General features: G+C 40.2%; 1 protein-coding gene across 1 annotated transcript in view; it reads left to right on the top strand.

Moving 5' to 3' along the window:
* LOC103202520 (cytochrome P450 2J2-like) overlaps window positions 1-20,695 on the top strand; it is a 53,187-nt gene that overhangs the window by 10,532 nt on the left and 21,960 nt on the right. Inside the window, exons 3-9 of the mRNA XM_007947416.1 lie at window positions 1,519-1,616; window positions 2,683-2,832; window positions 3,403-3,563; window positions 7,123-7,299; window positions 9,992-10,133; window positions 11,581-11,768; window positions 15,657-15,795. Coding sequence (XP_007945607.1) covers window positions 1,519-1,616; window positions 2,683-2,832; window positions 3,403-3,563; window positions 7,123-7,299; window positions 9,992-10,133; window positions 11,581-11,768; window positions 15,657-15,795 — 1,055 coding nt within the window. The remainder of the gene's footprint in view (window positions 1-1,518; window positions 1,617-2,682; window positions 2,833-3,402; window positions 3,564-7,122; window positions 7,300-9,991; window positions 10,134-11,580; window positions 11,769-15,656; window positions 15,796-20,695) is intronic.

Genomic DNA, 20,695 nt, shown 5'->3' with positions numbered 1-20,695 from the left:
AGGAGGAGGAACACATTCTCCCATTTTGCTTTCTTATTCCAAACTTCTTCCCTTCAGAAAATGCATGTGTATCTGCTGCCATCTGCTGCTCATCTACTTCTTTCTTCTAGCCTGTAGTTTCTTATGTTTTATTATTAAGATCATGACAGACAAGGTATCTCAAGTCTTCCCATCTGTAACAACCCAAGACAGGCTGGCATGAATATGTTAAATTATTATTAAATAAAATTAAAAATTAAAAATTGAAATGAGAACTCAAATCTACTACTTTGTCAAAGCACCATTTTTTTTCAGGTGCTTCCCAACTCCTCTTTGAAATATTTCAACTATTCACTCTACATGTATTCAATGGGTTTATTAATTACCTGACATGTAAAATACTGTGTTAGGCACAAGGGCTACAAGAGTGAGTAGAAGGGACAATATCCCTGTCCTTATGTAATTTACTTGGTGCTCTGGGAGAGACACATGACACTTAGTTCTCATTTAAAGCTGAGAGTGTTATGAAGATAAGTGCAGGGTCATGGATAAGACATTTGGCTCTAACCAGAAGGTTAGCAATTCAAATCCATCAGCTACTATGGGGAAGGAAGGTGGTCCAATCTACCTCTGTAAGAATTTATATCCTCAGAAACCCAGTGGGGGTTCCTGTGAGTTAGAATTGACTTGATGGCAGTCAGTTTGTTTGTTTGTTCTAAGTCTAGTACAGGGTTTAACAAAAGGAAATGACTCTTAATAAGATGAAGGGAAAGGAGAAGAAATCAGGCAGAGAGAACCACATATGAAAAGTCCCTGAGATAGGTAGGAGGACAGTGAACTTGAAGAATTGGAAGGTGGCCAGTGTGGTGAGAGCTCAGAGATTAAATGGAGATAATGACATGACATGCAACTGCTGAACTTGGCCAGGAATCATTCTTGTTAAGAATTTTGTATTTTATTCTAATAATAGTGGAAGTTATTGAATGATTTATAGTTGGGGAGGAAATTATTATATATACACTGTATATTTTTAATGCTCATTTAGGCTGCAGAATGGAGAATGGAATGAAAGGAGCAAGAGCTGATGCAGAGAAATACATTTAAAAGTTCATTGTAGCATTCTAGGTCATAGACAATGCCAGCTTGAGCTAGGGAACTGGCAAGAAGCGGCAGTAGCTCAGACCAGAATGGGGGCAGTAAGCTAAATGAATGCAAGATATTCAGGAGGTAAAACCAATATGATGTGATGAGCCAGATGGTAGGACATGGAAGAGTAAAGGGTAGATGATGGAAAAAGGGAAGACTTGGAGGAGGACAAGGTGTTTGACTTGTTTTGGGTTGGTGGGAAGTTGTATAAAGAAAATAATTTAGTCTTAGATGTGCTGATTTTAAAATGCCTTTAAGTTGGCAAAGTCAAGCATCTATATGGGTCGAAGTATACATGGCTCTGGAGCCCAGGGACAGAAGCAGATGGTCCTTGTCAAATTACATTATTTACAGTTTTAGGAGTTGATGAAATTTCCCAAAAATGGAATATAGAGTGAGAAGAGAAGAGGTTTTAGACCTAATCATAAAGAGCTCCATCATTTCACAATTTGGTAAAGATGAGCCAGAAAAAGATAAAGGAAGTTACAGAAGTAAGAGGAAAATCTGGAGAGTGTAGTGTCTGAAGAAGTGTTGGCAGAAAATATTAAGAAAAAGGGTCTAGTGCTGTTGAAAGATCAAGTAAGATGAGGCTGAATATATCATTTGATTTGAAGCAGAGGAGGGCCACCTCATTGGATGCGGGAGATGGTAGAGGCCAAAGCTGATATTAAAAGGATTCAGGAGTGCTCTGGAAGGGAAGGAGTGGACAGGTGTATAGCATTCACTACGTATGCTACAAAACGAATGCTCATCTGTGGACAATACCAAGAATTTCTTTCCTCTTTGCTATGCTTCACTTCCTTCTGGCTGAAATACTACTTGTTTTGTTTTTGTGAGTAATTCCTTTATTCTAGCTTAGATAGAACCTCTCCTATACAATATTTTTTGTTTTCTTAAGAATATGGACTTTGTCTTATCTATGAGTGGATTCCTAGTATTTAATAAAACGTAAGCTCTTAAACTTATTGATGTGACTAATAATCAAAGCATGGACTTTCAAATCAGACAAACCTGAATGTGAATGTCTGCTCAGCTGCTTATTAACTGTGACTTTGCAAAGTTTACTGTATCCTCTGTGCCTCAGTTTTCTCTTCAGTAAAGTGGGGATAATAATTATTCCTACTCCATACAGTTTCTGGGAGCTCTGGTGGCATAGTGCCTAAGGGATTTGACTGCTAGCCAGAAGGCTGGTGGTTCAAACCCACCAGCCAAACCTGAGAAGGAAGATTGAGCAATCTACTTCCATAGAGAAACCACCTTGGAAATCCAAGGAGGGGTCACTATAAGTCAGATCTGACTCATCAGCAGTGGGTTTTATAAAGTTTCTGGGTGTATTACATTACATAATGTGTGAACAATACTTTGTAAAGTGTCTGGTATAGTAAGCATTCAGTATATGTTAGCCATTATATGCATTACTTTGGGATTATTCCTGTATAGGTTTCAAGTGCTTACTGCCCTTTTCCTTCCTTCCATCTGATACACATCCCCATGTCATTTACCACATGTTCACATTTATAGAATCAGAGCAGCATGCTTTGGGCTTTCCTTTCCCAGGATTGATCATGTCAACTGACCAGGAATGGAAGGAGCAAAGAAGGTTTGCCCTGACAACATTAAGGAACTTTGGTTTAGGAAAGAAGAGCTTAGAAGAACGCATTCAGGAGGAGGCCCGCCACCTCGTTGAGGCAATAGAAGAGGAGAAAGGTGAGAGTTTCACAGGACAGGTGCAGGAGCTTATGGCACAATCATTCATGAACAGATACTTATTAAGTGCCTGGGTTCCTTTCCTGGGCCTAGTGCTGTGCTAGGCACTAAAGGTATTGATAGTGAGCAACCAACCATGGATGCTGCCTTCATGGAGTTTATTACAAGAAGACAGGCATTAAACACATTACTGAATTTAAACCCTGGCCATAATTTGACTCCACTAGAAGCTCTGGTGGTATAGTGGATAAGGCATATGGCTGCTAACCAGAAAGTTGACAGTTCAAACCCACCAGCTGCTCCATAGGAAGAAGATAGAACAATCTACTTCATAAAGATTTACAGCCTTAGAAACCCAATGGGGGTCGCTATGAGTTGGAATCGACTAGAAGGCAGTGATTTTTTTTTTCTTTTTTTTTAGCATAGCCTGAATACTTGCCTTGTGTCAGAGCCTGTGCAGGGTGCTGTGTGCAGAGCCTCATATGTGGTATGTCATATAGTGTACACTCTCCTTAGAAAGCAGAAACAAATCACTCTGAAATATCCATCTCTTCCTTCCTCTGCCTCCAGGACAGCCTTTTGACCCTCACTTCAAGATCAATAATGCAGTTTCCAATATCATTTGCTCCATTACCTTTGGGGAGCGCTTTGAGTACCAGGATAGTCAGTTTCAGGAACTGCTGAAGTTGCTGGATGAAGTCACCTATCTGGAAGCTGGAAGGTGGTGCCAGGTAAGCAGTTCTCTTTGCACATGTTGGTTAATGATGTTGGGGCTGGTGTCAGACATAGATGGTTCTTCCTTTTTTTATTTTTAGCTACAATATAACCTTTTAATGAACTTCGACAAAAATCTATTTGAAATCAATCTGTTGACTTTACTGTTTTTAATAATACTAAAAACCACCAGCCACTCCTCGGAAGGAAGATGGGGCAGTATACTTCTGTAGTGATACTGCCTCGGAAACCCAAGGAGGGGTCGCTATGAGTTGGGTCCGACTCGACGGCACACAACAACAACAACAAATATTATTTAGTGAGAATGGCCAGATTTTATCTCATGTATTTCGGTCATGTTGTCAGAAAGGACTGGTCCCTGAAGAAGGATATCCTGCTTGGTAAAGTAGAGGGTCTGTGAGAGAGGGGAAAGCCTCAATGAGATAGAGTGATGCCGTGGCTGTGACAATGGGATCAAGCATCGCAACTGTTGTGAGATTGACACAGGACTAGACAGCGTTTCGTTCTGTTGTAAATAGGGTCGCTGTGAGTTGGAGCCAACTCGACAGCACCTAACAACAACAACCACAACAACATTTTTACAAAGAACATTTCTAACATTGATGTAAGGTACAGACTTTCATAATGCATACACCTGTACATATATGCTGTGCTATTTAAAAAGAACAGTAATATTGCCATTGCCTTAGAGCCCCTCTTCCTCTTTGTCCCTCTTTGATCCCACCCATTTTCCTTCTTCCTCAGAGGTACTTTCTGTGTCTGGCTTCTTGCTCAGCAGACTGTTTTCTGAGCAATCTGTGTTGATTGCTCTTTTTTTTTTTTTTTTTTAACATTGACTAACATTCCATTTTATGAGTATGCCACTGTTTGTTAATCTGTTTTCTGTTAGTAAACCTTTGGATTATGTATAGTTTTTGCATACTATGAATACAACATTCTTGAACAAATGTTTTTTTTACACATAGCCACTCTTTTGCATGTGTACCTAGGAGTAAAAAATACTAAAATGTTTCCAAAGTAACTGCACTATTTAGATCCACACAAACACTTGGTGTCATGTCTTTTAATTCCTTAGGGTGTTGCCCTTTGGGGTCCAAACTTCATACCCTTCCTTTTTGAGCCCCAAACCCTGGTTTGTGTTCCTCTAGGTCTGTGAGTCTGTCAAAAGCACTTCAGCTTTTTGGTTTCTTAGTAACTTTTATGGCTTTGGAAAACACTTGTTGTTGTTGTTGTTGTTGTTATGTGCCGGCGAGTCAAACCTGACTCATAGCGACCCCTCCTTGGGTTTCCGAGGCAGTATCACTACGGAAGTAGGGTTGCCCAACCTTCCTTCCGAGGAGTGGCTGGTGGGTTTGAACCGCCAGCCGTCTGGTTAGCAGGCAAGTGTCTTAGCCACTATGCTACCAGAGCTCCCTGGAAAACACTAGTAGGAGAAAATTGACCCCAAATGTTGAGCCTTTCTGGGTTTCCTTCTTCCCCTAGACCTTATCCCTGTGCTTCCTCACTACTGTGGGGGTGTGTGTGTGTGTGTTAATCTTATCTTGGTGCTCTCAGGAGGAGGGTTAGACTAATACCAGTCTGCCGTCGCCAAAAAATTGCCTTATTGATAAAACAAAACACACTTCTTGAAAATTTCAAGCACATATAAAAATAGAGAGAAGAATAAATAATGGATCATTCTATAACCCTCATTCAGCTCCAACTATTATCAACACATGGAAAATCTCATATATCTGTTCCAACACCTCACTATTGCTCCCACTCCTGGATTATTTTGATTTTGTGTTTACTAAGTTCTTGAGATTTTCTTCTTTTTTAGTTTGGTTAGAAGGATTGGTAATTCTCTTTGTGGTTATTCTGAAATAAATTCTTATTTCCCTAAGTTTGGGACAGTCAGAGACGTTGTCGTGACTTCCTCTCCATCTGGAAGTTTTGTAATTATAACATTGATTCCTTCTACTTGCTTTGTTGTTGGTGTCATTTACAGATTGACTCCTCTATTTCTCTGTATACATTTTTTATGTGCTTCTTTTGGGAATCTTTTTCTGGGTTGCTTTGTAAGTGGTAGTGTCAAGTGTCTTGATTTTAATTTATTGTTCTCCATTGTGGGTTTTCTGTTGGAAGAACTCCCTTTAGCATTTCTTGTAGGGTTGGTCTGATTTTCACAAATTCCCTTAATTTCTGTTTGTTTGAATTTGAATATTTTTATGAATGATGTTTTGAAACTTTTATGAAAAGACTTATTTGAATAAAAATGAAATAATATTATGCTGAAAATATTAACAATTCTTTTACGTCATCAACTACCTAGCCGATGTCCTGATCTCTCTTCATGTCTCTTGAGAATTTCTTAATGGTTGTTTTCTTTGAATCAGAAGCCAAACTAGGCCTATGTCTTGTAGTTGTCACATATGTTTCTCAAATCTCTCTTATGTCTCTTAAATCATTTAACATTTACTCTATAGGCTCAAGCATACTCTGCATTCTCACCTCCCCCCCTTTTTTTTGCAAATTGTTTATTGACAAAACTAAGTCATTTGTCCTGTAAAGTTTACCATATTTTATAGTTTCCTGGTTGCATTACTTTGCCATTTAACAATTTTTTGTTCTCTTTGTTTTATATACATTAGTAATTAAATCCAAAGAGTTGATCAAAATTAGGTTTGATTGCTAGAAAGACTACCTTTTAAGGTGGTACATAATGTCTGATTGACTTTCTTTTTTTAAGGTTAATATGGATTCTTGTGTTTTCAACTTGATCTGCCTATTACAGCATCTCCCATCAGCTCTTCGTAATGGTTTAGGTACCATTGATGATCATTGCCAAGATCCACTTTTGTTGAAGGATTCAAGCTGGTTGTATTCTAATTCTTTTATTCATACTTTGCAGTGTCTTTGTATTATTGATTTTATATTCATTAACACTACTTCATTCGTATTAATATTATAATTTGTGGATGACTTCTTATGTAAATAATGATAGCATTGTTTCTTTCTTTCCAGTCTTCATACCATTAGTTTCCTTTTCTTGCTTTATTGGCTTGGCTAGTGTAGAGAGTAAGGTGATTGTGAGTGATAGGAAAATTGGTGATGGGTAAGTAAAGACCAGCTTGTGCAAAGGCTTCTAGGCCTAGGAAATCATGAGAAGTATTTTCTGAGTACAAGGGAGCCAAGGAGTGAAACAATCTGATTAAACTGTTAAATGATCACTGGCAGCTCTGTGGGAAATAGATTGGGAGTGGGATCAATAATGGAATCAGCAAAACTGTTGGAGACCATTACAACATCCAGGTAAGATATGATGGTGGTTGGTATTATGTGGTTTGAGCTGTGGCAAGCAGTTGGGGTGGTAAAAAGTGGTCTGAGGCTGGGCTTATATTGGATGGGGAACTGAAATGCTTTTTTGGAAGGGTGAGAGAGAAAGAGGAGTCAAGGATGACTCCAAGGTTTAAGTGTAAGCAAATAAAAGAGAGAGATGAGAAGACAGTTTCTGTTGTCTTAAAATGTAAAGTGACAGGATGTTGTCTCCATGATTGTTTTGTTTTTATCAATTAGCTCTACAATGTCTTTCCATGTATAATGAAATTCCTTCCTGGGCCTCACCAAACACTCTTTAGAAATTGGATGAAATTGAAACTGCTTGTTTCTCATATGATTGAAAAACACAAGAGAGATTGGAATCCTGCCGAATCGAGAGACTTCATTGATGCGTATCTCAAGGAAATGGCAAAGGTGTGGAAATCAAAGCTGTTTCCCAGTTTTGTTCTTTAAAAGAAAGTGGTGGTGTATTATATTCCATAATAAAGTATCTATTAAATAAATTATCATAAATGTGGCTTCAAACAACACAAATGTATTCTCTTACTCCCCAGAAGGTCAGAATCTAAACTCAGTTTTGCTGGACAAAGTTCAGGCATCATAGTGCTGGCCCCTTCTGGAGGCTCTGGGGAGATTTCGTTTCCTTGCCTGGCCCAGCTTTTGGAGGCACCTGCTTTCCTTGGCTCATTTCTCTTCCTCCATCTTCAAAAGCAGTAGCATAGAAGCTTCTCTCCTCTCTGAGCACTGCTTCTTTCTGACCTCACACATTCTCTTTGGTCCTCCTGCCTTGCTCTTAAAATACCCTTCATGATAACTTGCAGCTATCTGATAATCCAGTATAAGATCCTCATCTCAGAATCCTCAAGTTAATGACATCTGCACAGTACCTGTTCTATAAACCAAACCCCTTTCCAATGAGTCTATTCTACATCACAGAGACCCTAGAGTACAGAGTCGAATTGCCCCTATAGGATTTCTAAAGGTATAATCGTTACAGAAGGAGACTGCCATATCTTTTTCTCACAGAGTGGCTAGCGGGTTCCAACCACTGATCTTTTGGTTTGCAGCCAAGTGCTTAACCACTCACCACAGATCTCCTTCCCTTTTCTTTATAAGGCAACATATTCACAACTTCTAGCGTTTATGACATGAATATCTTTGAGAGTCATTATTTAGCCTACTACAGAAGTGTAAAAATAGGGGCACTATTTCAGAATGTAGAAATAGCATTAACTCAGGATTGATGAGACAATTATATATATATAAAGATAGAGATAGTCAAAACATCCTGGTTTTGTTACAATGATAGACACATAAACCAGTGGAACAGACTTGAGAATCCAGAAGTAGTTCTATCCACATACAGACAACTGATCATTGACAAAGGGCTGAAACCCATTCAATCAGGAAGAGATAATATCTTTAACAAACAGTGCTAGCAAAACTGTATATCCATTTGCAAAAAAATGAAACAAGATCCATACCTCACACCATATACAAAACAAACTCAAGATGGATCAAAGACCTAAATGTAAAACCCAAAAGTATAAAGTTCATCAAAGATAAAATATGGACAAAATTAGGGGCCCTAATTTATGGCACAAGTAGACTATCAAGCATAACCCAAAATGCACAAACAGCAGAAGAGAAATAGATGACTTGTACCTTCTGAAAAGTAAATTCTTATCCACATAAAAAAACTCTGAAAGAGTAGAAGAGAACCTGCAGATAGGAGGGGGGAAAATGGCAACAACATATCCAAGAAGGTACTGATCTCTAAAATTTATCGCAAACTTCAATATGTCACCATTAAGAAGGCAAACAATCCATTTCAAAAATGGGCAAAGGACATAAACAGACACTTCACCAAAGAAGATATTCAGACAGCAAACAAATGAAGAAATATTCCCAATCATTCATCATTGTGTTGTTGTTGTTATGTGCCATTGAGTCGGACCCGACTCATAACGACCCCTCCTTGGGTTTCCGAGGCAGTATCACTATGGAAGTAGATTGTCCAGTCTTCCTTCCGGTATCTGAAGGAGCAGTACATAAAAGGAAAAATTGGAATTGAGCATAAAAGCACTCTTGTAGTATTAGAAGGGTCTGTGCCTAGTTACCCGAGGAGGCCTGGTGGCACAGTGGTTAAGCCCTTGGCTGCTAGCTGAAAGGAAGTCTGTCCAGTTCTACCAGCCACTCCATGGGAGAAAGATGTGTCAATCTGTGTAAAGATTACAGACTTGGAGACCCTAGGGGGCAGTTCTTGTCTGTCCTTATAGGGTTGTCATTATAAGTCAGACATTTGACTCTTCAGATTAACTGTTCTTCCTCCTGAAGTGGGCAGATTGGTGGATTTTTTTCCATCCTCTCCTTTATTTCACATTCTTGGCATAGCATTAATAGAAGAAAGAGACTGTACTTGCAATATGGTGTTCAGGTATGGAACCAATATTAAGAGGACTGTTGACAGATTGAAGGATCCAGAGGATGAAGATGATATCAGGAGAAATAGGTGGTGGGATTTGAGAGATTAAGCTTGAAAACAAATGGGGAGATGTGAGAATTGTTGTATGAAAGGAAAATTGAGATTGTTTTTGAATTTATTTTTTCTTTGTAGCAGTAAAACACTTGATTATTTACTGTATTCTCATTGCACCTCAGGAAGCTCATCAAAAGATCTTGAGGTCATTTCCATTTTACAGAACAGGAAACTGAAGAAACTGAAGCACATGCAGATTAAGTAACTTGCCCTAGGTCATGTAGCTAGTGAGCATGTGGCTAATATTGGAACTCAAGTCTGTCACTTTCACATCCCGTTCTCTTTCCACTGCACTAATCCCTTCACCTCAGATTACCCGTGTAAGAAAATGATTGTTTTGATTTTCATCTACTCTAGTGCTAGAAGGCCTGGGTAGCTTGCAGCACCTGGTGCAGGCAGATGCTAATAATATTGCTGTACTACCCTATGCCTCCTGAAGAAGCCAAAGGGAAAGTTGTTTCTCTAGGGACCTTTCTTACCAAATTCCTTCCCGAGGATGACATGCCTCTGTGTTTTGCAGCAACCATGATTCCTCTGAATAAATCAATAAATATTTTTTCTTTCTAGTATACAGGCAATGCTACTTCAAGTTTCCATGAAGAAAACCTTGTCTGCAGCACTCTGGACCTTTTCTTTGCTGGAACAGAGACAACTGCTACTACGCTGCGCTGGGCTCTGCTTTACATGGCCATCTACCCAGAAATACAAGGTGAGCATGTGGTTGAATGTGCCTGGACCAGGACAGATGAATGCCTCCTGGAACACACTGTCCAAGGGTTGTGGCCTAATAGCATGTTAAAATGAAAATATAGATGGAACAGTCATAAGGTAGACTCAGGAACTGGCACGTTCTTTAATTTTTCTGTCAGGGATTGTGATGGGTCCTGGTAAGGCAAATATAACCTGTCCCTTCCCTCAAGGAGCTGAGAATCTAGTGGGCAAACCAAGTCAGTTAGATACTGTGTTAAATTTCACAAAGAGTGACATTATTTTATGAAAATATGATCTTTAAGTAATGACTTACCATCATCCTCTGGATAGTATCCAGATATCTCATTCTGGTATATAATATCCTCTGATGTGCCCTTTTCTGCCACCTTCAACCCTACTGCTCTACATGCTGGCCTCACCAGATCGCTTGTCATTTTTCCATTGCACTGTCCTTATTATGCCTGTGCTCATTCCCATGTGTTTTTCCCTCTACCAAGAATACACTTTCTTAGTTCCTGTATATGGCAAACTATGAATATGATCTGATACTGCCTCCCTTATGCTGTTTTTCAACACTTCAAGCAAAATACTAGCAAATTTTCTTTCTTTGGAGAGAAAAGGAGGAAAAATCTCTTCCTGTAAGGGTCTGTTCAAAGTGTTAAACATCACTTCTACACATTCTCTTAGCCAAAACTTAGTCATATGATCACAACTTGCAAAGGAGTCTGGGGACTGTAGTCTTTAACTGGGCAACCAGGTGAAATCTTTATTACTATAGAAAGAGAAGAGAACAGATATCTGGAGACAGTAGAAGTTTCTGTCATTTTTTGAGTGCTCATCTAAATCAATTCATGAATTTTCAAAATATCCTTAAAATGAGTATAGATTTATCCCCACTAATCAGATGAGGAAACTGAGGCTCAGAGAGTTTAATTAACTTACAACCATAATGTTTTAGATGTTTTAGAGCAAGAGTCTGATCCACATTTGTCTTACACCAGAGCCCACTTTCCACTCTTATATACTTCCTTAAAAAACTAGACTCTGTAGAGCCTATGTTAATCTTAATAGCTACCACAATGAACTCCAACATACCAATGACTGTGAAGATGGCGCAGGACCTGGCAATGTTTCCTTTTGTTATACATAAAGTTGCTATGAATTGGAGCCAATTCAGTGACAACTAACAACAACAACAACACTCGAATCTTAGCCATTTTGACCTTGGTTATTCCATTCCTTAGCTTAAATGGGCTCAAAGAAAGTTATGGAGTTGAACATTTTCTTAATTAGCCCTTTAAAGGATTGAGAACTATTTTATTTATTTTTTTTAACCTGCTCTAGCTAATTGAGATACAACAGGTGAGACCTTGGAGACCACCTCTACATCTTTGGAAGACAGCATACAAGTTTAAAAAATTAGAGAACATTCTCTTCTTTTCCAGAGAAAGTACAAGCTGAGATCGACAGAGTAATTGGCCAGTCACAGCAGCCCAGCACCACTGACCGAGAGCACATGCCCTACACCAATGCCGTCATCCATGAGGTGCAGAGAATGGGCAACATCATCCCCCTGAATGTGCCCAGAGTAGTGACGTTTGATACCACTTTGGCTGGATACCACCTGCCAAAGGTAATCAGGATCTCTCAGACTCAGGTCTTCAAGCTTATCTTTTTCACAGTCGGAATCTAAACTTGAAAAGGTACACATATTTCTACCCTAAGGAATCAGTCAAATGGGGAGAGAGATGCATTACACATCATAGAATACGGGTTTTTTTTCCTCCAAGTTTGAGCTTCAGAACATTAGTACAACTAGGTTTTAGTAGGTATTGGTGGGCAGGAAAGAGGTGGTTGGAATCAGGGACTCTGTGGCCAAATAAGTTCAGGGATAGACTTTTCTTTGCTGTGGGACTTCTCAGAGTTTTTGCTATACTAATTATCATTTTCACCTTCCATGTGGGGGACCTGGATTCAATTTATGGCCAGTGCACCTCAGCACAGCCACTACCTATCAGTGGAGACTGAAGCTGATGCTGAACAGGTTTCATGGAGCTTTCAGACTAGGAAGAGGGACTAGGAAGAAAGACCTGGTGATCTACTTCGGAAAACCAGCCAATGAAAATCCTATGGATCACAACACTATAATCCCATTTTATGTGGGGCCGCCATGAATTGGGGGCAACTTGATGGCATCTGACAACAACAGTGTGCATTGGCCAACTTTGTTGAGATACAGCAGGCAGCAGTTCTCAGTCACACTTTGCCTCAGAACCCTTTTCTTTCTCTTGGTAGAATGTCTTGCAGGACTAGACACTTACTGCATGTAATCCTGGGGTTGTGGAATGTCAAATGTGAAGGCACATTTGAGAACACCTGTCAACATCTCATTAATGCCAGTGTTTCTATCATAATATCCTCACAGATATCTTTCACTCACAACTCCAGTAATAGGCAACTTACTAACACAAAAGGGACGTCAACCAAGATGTGTGCAACATTAATTATTAGAAGAGTGAGAAAGGAGCCAACATTTATCAAACAATTATTGTGTGCCGTGGACTGCTGAGGTTCTTTCAAAATGTTCATGTGGTCCTCAGAATAACTCCTCATTATAACCATTTATCAGATTGGGAGGTCAAGGCTCGGAGAAATTAAGCAGCTTCCCTAAGATCCCTCCGCTGCTAAATGGCAAAGTTAGATCCAAACTCTGATCTGTTCTGATTCTAAGGATAGTCGTCTTTGTTGTGCTGTACCACATTCCCTCTATAGGAGTTTTACTTTTACTTTAGAATCTGCTTGTAATTTTCCTCAATTATTGCTATTGTTAGCTGCCTTAGAGTCAGCCCCAGACTCATGGGAACCCTATGTACAAAGGAACAGAGTGATGCCCACTCCTGTACCATGCCCACGATCAACTGTGGATCAGATCATTATGATTCATAGAGTTTTGAATGGCTGGTTTTTGAAAGTAGATTCCTGTTAAATTCCCCAGACCTAACAAAAGAATTCTGATCCCACTCTCCCCACCAAGCCTATGATCTCTGTATATAGCTCTCCAGTGCCCTCTAGTGTACAGACTACACATTCTCACATCACTTGTTTTCTCATGGTCTGGGTCAGCCTCTGACTTGTCTGTGTTCCTCTGAGTGTGTTGTTCCCCAAAAAAAATCTCAAAAGGCAGCACGAGAGGAGCTTGGCTTACCCCTTAGTCACCTTTTGGCTGCTCCTTCATCACCCCTTAGACACTGTCACCACAGAGCCTGGGACACCGGCTGCTCATGCAGTGATTTCCTTACTGATTGGTTATCTTGTGATGAAGATTGATGTCTAAAATGCAGGTGCTGCTTGCATTTTCCTACCAACTCATGGAACTCCAATGAACCAGCCTAGTTCAACAGATTGATTGATTTTTAAAGTCAACTTTAATAACCAACCTGGGAACTAAGAATTCTAATTGACTGTCTAGTCTACAGAAGGAGCTCTGTTCAAATAGTGGATACGGCACTTGGTTGCTAACCAGAAGGTCAGCAGTTCAAACACACTAGCTGCTGTGTGGAAGGAAGAAGAGGTGATCTATTTCCATGAAGATTTACAGCCTCAGAAACCCAACGAGGGTCACTATGAATCGACCTGAAGGCAATGAGTTTGAATTTTTTTTTCTTTTTCTTTTTTTTTTTTTTTTTTGAGTCCACCAGAGCTCCTTTTTAATATAGAGAATGAGAGCCAGGGCCTCAGACAGACCTGGTTCAAATCACAGCTCTGCCACTTCCTCCTGTGTAACAATAAGCATGCTATTTAACCTCTTAGAGTGTTAATTTCTTCATCTGTGAAGTACATATTGAACCTATCTGCCAAGATCCATGTAGAGGTAGCATAGTCTTTACTATAGAGCATTTTACCTATGATTTATTGTAGATAGTGCTTCAAAATAGCAATTATTCTTTATTAATTCAACACGTATCCATTAAGCACCTAATGTGCTCAGATCTGGAGGAACAACCCTCAGCAAGGAAACTATCATGCAAATGATTAGGCTGGATAATTACAAACCGGGAAAACTTACAGGATGCTATAAAGTGCAAATTAGCTGGAGCAGGGAGTAGGAGCAGGAGTGGTCAGAGAAGGCTTCCAAAAGGAAGTCATGTTTGGACTGAGAATTAAAGAACATCAAGAGTAACTTGGTGACAAAATGGGAAAAAGAGCATTTCAGGCACCAGGAATGACATTTTTTTTGGGGGGGGGGACTTGAAATGAGTGGGAACATGGCATGTTTGAGAAATTGAAAAAAGACCACTGCAGTGGGAATGCAGGCAGGACACGGAGGGTGGCCCAGACAAGGTCAGATGATGGGGCTTTAACCAAAGACTGATGGGAAGAAACTGAAGGGTTTTAAGTTAATGGTAAGAGTGCATGGTTAAGTGTGGTGTGATAAACCATTTTTAAACTCACTGTGCTTCCATATAATAACAACAACAACATGCTTTCACGACGCAGAGCAAATTAAAAGGGCAAGAGTGGGTGTGGGACATATTTGTTATTAGCTGCCACAAAGTTGGCCCTCGACTCATGCTTTCATGGAGACTCCATGCACTACAGGATTGGACCTTTGTGTTCCATAGGGTTTTCCTTGGCTGATTTTGGAAAGTAGATCACCAGGCCTTTCTTCATAGTCTGACTTAGTCTGAAAGCTCTGTTAAAACCTTTTTAGCACTGACGGGGGTGGCTGTGCTTGAGGAGCATTGACTGGAATTGATCCTGAGTCTCCTGCGTAGAAGGTGAGGATTCTACTGCTGAACTACCACTGCTGGTGAGATTTAGTTAGGACACTATTATGGGAGTATAAGCAAGCAAAGTGGTAGCTTGGACCAGGGTGGTGGCAGTGGACATAAAATCAAGGTGACACGATGAAGAGAAGTTCAATAAATGAAATGTCCCATTCTTGCTGATGGATTGGATGAAGGCAGAGTACAGGGAAGGAATGCATTAAGGACAACTCCTAAGTTTCTTGCTTGTGTAACGGGATGAATATGGGTGCCCTTCTTGGGCTACCTGATTCTATTATTAAGCCTCCTGGTGGAGGGGGTGCCATGTACTAGACATAAGAGAGAAGAAAATAAGAGAAACAGAGATGACTCAGACACCATTTATCTTTGAGGAGCTGCCCCAGTTGTCCCCTCACTGAGCAGCTGGGTTGATTTTGGTCCACTGCTATCTGGCCAGCTGCTCCATTATTACTTCCTGCTGCATACATGTCCCCTCCCAAGTCCTGCACTGACATGTTCTTCTAAAAATACACTCCACAGTCAATAGTAGGCAAATTCCCTGGTAAAATTCTCAGCAAGCAATTCTGATCCATCACTATGAACTGTCCCATGGCAAAGAACAGAGTCCTGGGGTGTTGGGCTCAGGAAACCATGGGCTTGGGTGTGGTCAAGGTGTGGGAACCAAGGACTGCCACCCTCTGTGAATGTGTGTTGTGTGGGTCAAGCCTTGCCTGAGTCTTTGCTGCCTTCTCTAGGGGACCATGGTCCTGACCAATCTGACTGCACTGCACAGGGACCCTGCAGAGTGGGCCACCCCTGACACATTCAATCCAGAGCATTTTCTGGAGAATGGACAATTTAAGAAAAGGGAAGCCTTTCTGCCTTTTTCAATAGGTGAGTTGTAATAAATAAGAGTGTGAAGATCCAGAGTCCCTCTGTCAGCCTTCCCTACTGTCCTCCCATTGTCTTTGGCTTTAGTTGGAATGTCTCCACATGGCCCTAGGCCAAGGTGGCTCCATCTTGCTAAGTAAAAGAGTGAAAATTCTCTGGGCTGGGTATTACTTTACACTGCCCCTTCCCTCCTGAGCCCTCCCTTGCCTCTGATGGGTATTTCAGTCTCACTTTGTTCCTCCCTCCACTGTCCTGGGGACAGAGAGACCCAGACCATGCCTCTTGCTCAAGAGGAAGGTTGGGCATCTGCCACCTTCATAGAGTTTTAAAATATCTCAACTCCTTTTTAAAGGTGTTCTCCTCCATAGAAATAGAACTGGTTTATAATGAGGAGCTAGGGATGGGGAAAGGAGAGGGGACCACTTACCTTCCTGGGTGTCAGTCAGTGACTGTAAATGTCCTGGACTGAACTAAATCAGGATCTACTCTGTAAACACTCCCTGAAGAGGTTCTTTAGCCTTTTTGCATTTTAATAACCTTTTTAAAATCTAGTGAATCATTACATGGGAAATGTAAACCTAAACCTGTAGAGGTTGCAATGGAAACTCTCATATTTCCAAGACCACCAGTTCTGAAAGGGTGTTTTGTTTGTTTCTTTGTTATTTTGGGGTTTTGTTTGTTTGTTTAACTCCTAACATTATAAATTAAATAGTAATAATTTTTAGCATATTCCACGTATTGAGTTAGATATGTCATATGCATTATTTAAAGTAATTTCCCAATTCCCTAGTTCCATAAACACTTACTGAGTATCTATCATGTGTCAAGCATTCAACTTTGAGGATAGGACAGTGAAAAATATAGAAACAATAAACGTGCTGTCATACAGCATACGTCGGAGTGTACCTTACAAGGCTCAAATTATTGTCTCCACTATAAACTAAAAAACCAAACTCACTGTCCTCAAGTCAATTCCAACTCATAGTGACCCCCTTTGGGTTTCTGAGGCCATAAATCTTTACAGAAGTAGATTGCCCAGTCTTCCTTCCATGGAGTGGCTGGTGGTTTTAAACTGCCAACCTTCTGGTTAGCAGTCAAATGCCTTAGGCACTACACCACCAGAACTATAGAGATAAGGAAATTGAGGTTTATAGGGGTTAAGTATGACAACTAAAGTCTTAAAACTCATACTTTGCAGTGCCAGGACTTGATGCCAGCTATTTTGACAAACACCAAAGCCTGTGCTCTTTCTAACACCATCTCCCAACAATAACTAAATTCTACACAGAACCCGTACTGTAGAATACATGATAGTTTGCTCATGCTGAACTTAAATAAAATATACGCTGATTTTTGAAAAAGCATTATTTTGCTGATGATAACACTTAAGCTCAGGGAGAAAGGTAAGAACTGGAATTTGAACCCACGTTCGTGTGACTCCAGAGTTCAAGGTTTCCCTCTGTGCTGCATTGCCTGCCCTGTGTCTGGGCTAATTCTAATTACATGCTTTTTGTCTTTCTTCATCTTGTTCTCTGTCACCTTTGTTCACTTTGAACAAGTCACTTTCTAATAATGAAAGCTGATACTTAGGCATATTTTCTAGATTTCCTGTCAGCAATATCTTCAAGTTTTGTGTTACAGCACAAACATCCAGCAGTATAATTCATTTACTAGAAGTATTCTTCTTCCTTGGCTCTTGAACCAGACCCATGTCATGCTGGAAATGTGATCCTCTATGTATTCCACAAAAAAAATGCCTTTGTCTAATGCTTGCAGCTCTGGTTGTGTAGTGGTTAAGGCATTTGGCTGCTAACCAGAAGTTCAGTGGTTCAAACCCACCAGGAGCTCTGTGGAGGAAAGATGAGGCAGTCTGCTTCTGCAAAGTTTTACAGCCTTAGAAACCCAGTGGAGGTCACTGGGAGTTGGAATTGAATTGGTGGCAGTGAGCTTGGTTTTGTAATGCTTGCTGCAAATTTGATGAGACAAGTCTTAACAGATGTTCATGACTTTAAGAGGAAGAAGGATCTAGGCTGAGTGATGCCTGGATAACTTACCTGCATGTGGCAGAAGCTTTCCTTGCTTATATCTCTCCTGCTAAAAACTTTCTCCATCTGTTAGCTGGAGCATAAGAAACCTCTACACACAGTCTTGCTGGGACTTTGCTATCCAGAATGATATCTTATCCTCTTCTTTATAGATTTCATTTACAAGGAAATTATCTCATTTAATCTTCCCAGTAACCCATTTATTAATGGTTAGAAACAAAGTATCTTAATATAAGGAAACTGAGAATAAGAGAGTTGTTTTTAACCCAAGAACATGTGCCCAAGGAACTGGCAGAACAGGACCTAAGACAAGTTCTTATACTTCAAATCTAATGTTCTCCCCATTTCAGCTGGAATGTAGTGTACCTTTCCACTTAACAGTCCTTCCACTTTAAGTTCATTAAGTTCATATTATATGTATTAGTAAGCATATTGCTGTGTAACAAACAGCCCAAAACTCAGTGACTAAAACAATAAACATGTATTATTGCTCACAAGTCTACAGGTCAACTGTGAAGCTCTGTTGATCTTGGTTGAGCTGTCTTACTTGTTTGGGAGGTCATCTGGCTGGAAGCTGATCTAGAATGGCCTCAGCTAGGACAACAGGTTCATTGTCACTTTCTTTCTCATCTTCTAGCAAGCTAGCCTGGACTTGCTCACATGGAGGCAGTATAATCTCAAGACAGAGAATGGAAACTCACAAGACCTCTTAAGGTCTAGGTTTGAAACTGGCACAGCATCACTTGCATGGCATTCTATTGGTCAGTGCAAGTTATAAGACCAGCCTCACCTAAAGGGGAGTTGTCAGTTTTCTACTGTCGCTGTAACATATGTACCAGAAACAAAATATATTTTCTCACAGTTCTGAAGGTTAGAAGTCTGAATTCTCAGTGCTAGCTTTAGGGGAAGTTTCTCACTCTGTCAGCTCTAAGGGAGAACCTTGTCTCAACTTTTTTGTCCTTCATATCCCTTGGGTCCTTGGTGATCTTCACTGGGCATCTAACTTCCCCCATTTGTGCTCTCTTGTCTCTGTGTCTGTGCTGCACTTTATAACTCAGAAGGGATTAGGGTTAGATCATACCCTACGCTGATATGGCCTCATTAACATACAAAGAAAATCCTAATTCCAAAGGGTATTATATCCGTAAGTATTTAAAAAAAAAATCTAGTCGGTTCCAACTTATGTTGATCCCATGTGTTTCAGAATGAAACACTTCACTCCATAGGGTTTCCAATGTTGATAGTCTTACAAAAGTAGATTACCAGGCATTTCTTCCGCAGTTCCGCTGGGTGGATTTGAACTGCCAACCTTTCAATTAGTAGCCAAATGCAAACTATTTGTGCTACCTGGGGACCTTCTGCACAGGCATAAGGTTAGGATTCCAGTACATATTTTAGGGGAGCACACTTCAGTCTGTAACAAAAGGGAAGAATGACTATAATTTTTAATGAGAAGAGCCATGAAGTCACACTACAAAAGACGTCATGGTGCAGGAGTTGGGAACATTGGAACATTGGAGCCTTTTTTTTCCCCCTGTAATTTCTTGGTCTCACCAATGTCTGACTGAGAAGAATGAAATTTAGAAAAGGGGCAAGTGATTGTCCTGGGACTCCCATAAAATATGTGATAGAATGAGGACCAGTTAAATGAAATGGGAAGTAGAAACCTGAAAATCCAGGGATCAACAAAATATCAACCCAACTGGCTGTTTTTTTCCAACACACTCCCAACTTTGACAGACAGTTGCTTTTCCTTACTCATGCACTGTTGCTGTTGTTATTGTTGTTGTTATGTACCGTCGAGTCAGACCCGACTCATAGTGACCCCTCCTTGGGTTTCCGAGGCAGTATCACTATGGAAGTAGATTGCCCCTTCTTCCTTCCGAGGAGTGGCTGGTGGGTTTGAACCGCCAGCCTTCTGGTTAGCAGTCAAGTGCCTTAAGCACTATGCTACCAGAGCTCCCCACTCATGCACAATCAGGGCAGATTGCAGAACTTTTATCACAATTCATCTTTTTACCCCATTTAAGTTCTTCCTTCCTATTTGATTCACCAAACAGCAGGCAACTTCATGAAAGACATGATCTATTTTCTCATTTCTCAAATAAATGACTGGATCATAAGAGGTAAGATTGGAAAGAACTTTGCCAAAATCCTAGGTCAGCTCTCTCATTTTACTAAAGTTGTAACTGACATGGTTGGTTAGAGAAAGCCAGTTCGTGGAAGCACCCAGGATAAGGTCCAAGTTTCCCTTAAATAGGCAAAAGCTTTGAATCACATAGACCCAACCTTCATGCTTTTAAAAGAAAATTCATCCTTGCTGTCTCAAGATCCTTGCAAGCTACACAAAATAGTTAGGAGAGAGATTATTTCACTTATTTGAAAGTGATAAAAATGTAGCTCCATGAGAATGAACGGTTTACTCACATCCACACAGCTGATTAATGACAGAAACAGTATTTTAACTCTGGTTCCTGTCTCTCTAGGTTCAGTTTTGTTGCAATATGTGGATTCTTCTAAGAGAATCTCAGGCATTTACAGTAGCACATTGATTCCTTACCATTTCAACAAATTTGCTAATTGTTTCATTTGTGATGGGTAAAGAGATAACAGGTGAAAGAGGAATTAGACACACACTTGGGAGAAACATAAACACAGAAAAATGCAATAATGACATAACTGTGAAGCATATTTACATTCATGAACACTTTTACGTGTATTATCTAATTTATTTCTTAAACAGACCTTTATCCATAAAAACCAAACTCACTGCCATGGAGTTGGATCCAACTTATATGACCCCTCCTTCTGAGGCAGTATCACTATGGAAGCAGATTGCCCATCCTTCCTTCCGAGGA

Source organism: Orycteropus afer, unplaced genomic scaffold (assembly GCF_000298275.1).
Source record: "Orycteropus afer afer isolate SDZICR_OR568_19922 unplaced genomic scaffold, OryAfe1.0 scaffold00183, whole genome shotgun sequence".
Classification (NCBI taxonomy): Eukaryota; Metazoa; Chordata; class Mammalia; order Tubulidentata; family Orycteropodidae; genus Orycteropus; species Orycteropus afer.
Note: the sequence above shows the minus strand (reverse complement) of the source record. Positions and strands in the feature narration are given on the sequence as shown.